At 64.7% G+C, this 5,483-nt stretch overlaps 1 protein-coding gene across 1 annotated transcript; it reads left to right on the top strand.

Annotated features, from left to right (window-relative positions):
- Positions 1–1,871: 1,871 nt before the first annotated feature.
- On the top strand, positions 1,872–2,560 carry MEA1 (male-enhanced antigen 1; the record flags this gene model as incomplete). Its single annotated transcript, XM_079550628.1, has 3 exons — positions 1,872–2,132; positions 2,224–2,326; positions 2,397–2,560. 3 exons carry the CDS (start codon positions 1,872–1,874, stop codon positions 2,558–2,560), a joined length of 528 nt encoding a protein of 175 aa, XP_079406754.1.
- Between the last annotated feature and the right edge of the window lie 2,923 nt (positions 2,561–5,483).

Below are 5,483 nucleotides of genomic sequence, written 5' to 3'. Positions count from 1 at the left end.
ATACAGCAGAGCCAGATGGGCACACGCTGCAGGAGGCGGCACGCCGGGCAAACCTGGTGCCCCAAACTGACCCGACACAACAGCTGATGCTCGGAGCATCGTGATTCCATGCTGCCAAAAAGTTCAGCTTGAATCTCTTTGATGGCAAAGCAGCGGGTTCTGTCCAGGTGGTGGTGAGGGGTCCCTGCAGAGCACCTGCATCCCTCCACCTGCCATGCACAGCGTTACACACCCAGGTGTGCTTCCAAGCATGCGGTGCAGCAGCGGCCGCGCACAACCACAGATCAGCCCACTGACACCGCGAGCCACAAAACTGCACCAGCCGAGCACAAGATCCCAAGTCTGCTGGAGGAGGAACAGCCGCGGACATCCTTCAACACCTCCTCCGCTCCCCGGCAGCGAGAGGCGTTGTGCTGCCGGAGCCTCGCACAGCCCCGTGTTCTTCGAGTGCGGAGCCCCGACAGAACGCTCGTGGTGCCGAGCACAGCCAGCACGGAGCAGCCTTCCCTCCAGCTGCCCCAGCGTGTGCCTCCCGGCACTCCTTCAGCACAGAACATCGGCGGCTGAGATCACCAGAAAACAATTCGCTCGTTTCCCCCCCAGCACACCTTCCAAATCTGGTGCGGCGATTCGGACAGACGGAGGGGCGGACAAAAAAAAACTAAAAAACAAAAAACAACAGCCATGGTTTTCACACCCGGATCTTTCAGCGGCTTTATTCGCTACTCGCAAGCCTAATAATTGGCTGCGAAAACGTTTCGTTCGAGACAGAAAGCCGCCAGCATTCAGCACGGCACCCAAACCACAGCTCAGACGCACCGCTCGGCGCAGAGCTCGTTGCGCTGCCCGGCTTCCCCTCCGCACCCAAACCCGCAGCCGCCCCAGCTGCCCCCCGCCCCGCTCAGCCCTTCCCTCGTCACCCCGTACACAGCAGATCCCTACCGTGCGGCCGCCTCGCTCCCCGGCTCCCAAAAGATGCCGGCCGTGAGGTTCAGTAACACTTAAAATAGCGCAGGCGGCTCGCACAGCCCATATAGATCGTTCTATTTCAGGGATGCCCAACGTACCGTCAGAGATAGCCTGAGCGCAGCCCGCTTTCCTCGCTCGGGCTTGACATTTACCCCGTGCTTTGACCATTTATGCTGCGGCAGGGTCGAGCCGCAAGCCCGCACGTCCGGCAGCGCGATTTCGGCAGCGCTGGAGGAGGCCGTGCTCGGAGCAGCCCGCTGAGGCACCGCAGCGCCCGGCGGAGTTCGCTCCTGCTGCCGGGGCGGACGCGAGGCGCGGCCACGGCGCCGGCCGACCCGGAGCCGCCCGCGCACACGGAGCCCCGCGCGAGGCCCGGTGGCCGCCGCACGCTCTCAGCCGCCCCGCGCGAAGGAACGGGGCCCGACGAACGGCCCCCCGCGGCCGCCCCGCCCCGCGCCGCCCGCACCCCCAGCCCCGCTCGGCGTCCCGGAGCGCCGCGGTGCCGCCGGCCCCGAGCGCGGCCCCGCCGCAACGCGCTCCGCCCCGGCGGCCGCCCCCGACGGCCGCAGCCCGGTACCTGGCGGCGCGGAGGAGCTCGGCACCTCGCCGCGGCGCCCGCCGCTCGCTGGGACTTGTAGTCCGGCGCCGCCCCGCCCGCCCCGCGGCGCTCCGTCCCTCCTCCTCTCCCTCCTCTCCTCCCTCCCGGCTCCGGGCGGCCCGACGGGGACCCGCCGCCCCAGCGTCCCGAAGCCCTGAGGTTCGGCGGGTCCCCGACGGAGCGCCCCGGGGCGGCCGAGAGGGCGGGGGTCTCTCCGGAGGGCGGAGTCCGCCGCGGGACTACGGCACCCACAGTGCCCGGCGGCGGGGCGGCTTCCGGGTGGCGGCGGGGCCGCGCCCGGTGCATGGCGGTGGCGCGGAGGATGGGGCCGGAGCGGGTGTGTCCCGAGGAGCCGGGGCCGCCGGAGGCCCCCGAGGGAGCGGCGGGATGGAGCGGCGACGAGGAGGATGAGGAAGAGGAGGAGGAAGAAGAGGAGGAGGAAGAGGAGGGGGCCGGCGGGTACCTGTACCAGCCGCTGAGCCAGGAGCCGGAGCAGGGCCCCGCCGAGCCGGGCCCTCCCGCGGGCGGCGCCGAGCCGGGCCCCGGCCTCCAGGAGCGGCTGCAGGTAGCGGGGCGGCGCGGGGCGGCGCGGGGGGAGGGGAGCCGGCGGCGGAGGGAGCGCGGCCCCGACCCACCGCCGCCCCATTTTGTCGCAGATGCTGAGGCTGCACCTGCCCGAGCCGCCCGCGGACAGCGAGGACGAGGAGGAGGAAGGCGCGGCGGCGCAGGGCGGCCGCGGCTCCATCCCCATGGACCCAGGTAACGGGGGCTCCTCGGGGGCTTCGCGGCTCCGCGCCGGCCCTCTTCGCTCACGGCTTTCTGCCCGCAGAGCACGTGGAGCTGGTGAAGAGGACGATGGCGGGCGTGAAGCTGCCCACGCTGGGCATCCCCGCCTGGGCCAGCCAGATCTCGGACGAGCAATGGCAGGCGGTGGTGCAGCGCGCGCTGCAGGCCCGGCACGGCGCGGGCGGCTCCGGGCCCGAGTGGAAGTGAAGGCCGAGCCCGGCCCGGCGGCTCGTCCTCCGTCCGTCCTCCTGCCCGCTGACGGCGCTCGCCCCCGTTCTGCCCGTTGACGCGGTCCGACCTCCCTCCCTCTCCCGCCCGGCTCCGGCAGCGCCGTCCCGGTGCTGCAGAACCGCTTCTGACCCCGCGTGCGCGGGCAGGACTGGTCGTGCCCGGCCGTGGCCGGGTCAGCACGGGACAAACGCCATCCCGGCGACCCCTCCCCGCGCACGGTGCACGTCAGCCACCGCAGGTCGAGCCCAACGTGTCTTTCCAAGAGATCGGTTTTATTTAGTACTGTACATACAGGGACATCTGTACAAAATCCAACACTTTCATACTATGTAATGCTCTACTGAAAATAAAGTACACCATATGTACATATGAACTGTAAGCAGCTTAATACTTGTGTCCAGGGGGTGAACGCAGTAGTTAGTTTTGCTCGTTCCCTCCGAGGAGGGGCCACGTGACGTGGAAGAGGCAGCTCCAGTTCTGTCCGTTTGGCTGATGTGGGGAAAGGCAAAGGCAGAGATGAGCATTAACGCTACCGACCGGGTGTGGAGTGAGGGGCAGCTGTAGTGCGGCAGGGCAGATGCAGGCCTGCGGGCGGCAGAGAGCACTCACGTGCTCCCCCCACCTCCCGTGGTCCCCTTCTTCAAAGTCCAGGACTGGAATGAGGAGGCAGTAAACTAATGGCAATGTAAGGTACCGAGCGTGAGGTCCCTGACCTGGAATGCGACACACAAAGCTACGAGGACGTGGCAGGCGCACAGCACGTAGGCACCGCGCATCACCGCCCTGCCCTGCGCACGGCCTGCTCCCAGCACTGCTGCTCCAGCCCCGGGACGAGGAAGGAGCATCCCCAGCCCAGCTGCAGGAAGCAACCCTCAGCTGCAGCCCCGCCGCCTGCCGCTCCCGCCCGCCTCCGGCGCGGCGCGTGTCTACGTGCTGTGCCAGGCTCACGTGAGGTAATCGACTGGCAGCTGACCATGAGCTCAGAGTCATGTTCTAAATAAGCAATAACCTCCCTGAGGTGTTTGTAAGTCTCCTGATGAACCGGCCCGGTGCAGGGAGCCAGGGGAGGCGGGGTCCTGCGCGGTGTGGGTGATCCGTCCCGTACTCACGCTTGGCAGCTGCTCCCAAGAGATGGTAGCATGCCTAAAGGGAGCAGGGGGCGCTGGATACACAGGGAGGGATCAGCTTGGTTTGGGGGGGAGGAAAGGAGATGCGCTGCACACCAGCTCCGACCTGGAAGGGGTCTGCTGGTGGGGACAAAGCAGATACACCAGGACCTTCTGCAATGACCTATGGATGCTGCAAAGCAGTGTCCGACCGGCACCGACTCCGTAAGCTCCCTGCACTACTGCCATCCCACTCAAGCTTATGTGTCAAGCAAGTAAGCGCAGCAGTAAGAAGCAAAGACCACTCCCTTACTTATCGCCTTGGCCTGGGATTGAATCTGCACCACAAGAAGGTAGGAGACAGAGCTCCGAGAGCTGGATCACAGTAGCAGCCAAGTGCTGCACAAGCCCCTGGGCTATCGAGTGCGCTCTAAATGCTAAATGAGCACAGCACAGCACTTCCCTGCTGCGCCACGCAGCTAACGAGGGCCTCGGGCCACAGCAGGTGCTGAAGGAAGAGGCGAGGCAAACTGCTCAGAGCACCTACAGAAGCAATTCGATGGTGGCATCTCGCCACTGGTCATAAAGAGGAGACAACTGAACGCGCACAAACTTGGCCTGGCCCCGTAAACGTGTATCCATTGCTTCCACTAATTTGCAGAAATGACTTTAGCAGCACAAGCTTCCTAGAAACCCCAGCCACTGCAGAGCTAAGGATGGGAACAACAGAGGGAAAGCTGCGGGAGTATTTTAATTGAGCAGGAGGAGGAGGAGGAAGAAAGCAGAAGTCAGTGGCTGACACCTGCTACAAAGCAGAAGTTAACTCTGGGCCCACAACTACCCAAGACATTGGAACGGAGACGACTTAGCGAGGACCAACACAAAGAGCCGAAGGAATTTACTTTCCCACAAGAGAGCTTCTAAGGATGCTCTAAAAGGAGGGAAGCAATAAGATGCAGTGCTTGCACCCAGCTATACTGGGGGTGGCGAAGCACTGAACCCCCACTCCACCAACAGGGGAACAGAACGGGGGGCTCGAGGCAAAGGAAAGGCGGAAGCAAACATCTCCTGCTATACGTGAGCCCTCCCACTGCGGAGCTGCACCCTGAGGCAGGGTGGAGAGCTGGCAGAGCCCCCACAAACTCTGCCAGCCGCTCCCACCACGCGCTCAGCCTCTGGTCACCGCAAGCAGCACTGGGGCAGGCACACGGGAGGCGGGCACCTGGGATGGCTGCAGCATGCTGAGCCACGCGCGGCAGTCTCCAGCCAACACACCTGGCTCAGGCTGGGTTGAACTGGGCAGCTCAGGCTGATCCTGAAGCCTGAGAGGTCAACTGCTCTGCACCGCTGCCCGGCTCAGCCGCCCCGCAGAGGTGAGCCGCGGAGGGGCTCGGTTCTCTCTATGCTTACAGAGAGCCCGGAGCTGCTCCCTTCAGCCCTCCTTCTAGCAGAGCCACAGGAAGCGCCTGCCTGCCCTGCAAGGCTCCCAGGAAGAGCAAAAACCAGGCAGCAACTGGAAATGAAGCAACCCCTGCCTGGACCGGCAGGGCAGACAGGTTCCCTTCACACACACACACTGCGTGTGTGGGAGGAGGAGAAGCAGGAGGAGATGGCAGTGGTGAGAGAGAAGGTACAACATAAAAACAGATCTATCCTGCAGGGATGTGGATGGAGTGGAGGACAGGCACGGCTCACCATGTTCATTCCTTATTATACATGAGAACCGAGTGCATTTCTGTGACCCCTGGGGGAAAGGGATGGGACATAGCTTCTTGGGCCAGCTTCTGAGCCCG

The sequence above is a fragment of the Tetrao urogallus genome, assembly GCF_951394365.1.
Source record: "Tetrao urogallus genome assembly, chromosome: 2".
Lineage (NCBI taxonomy): Eukaryota > Metazoa > Chordata > Aves > Galliformes > Phasianidae > Tetrao > Tetrao urogallus.
This window is presented reverse-complemented; position numbering and strand designations above follow the sequence as displayed.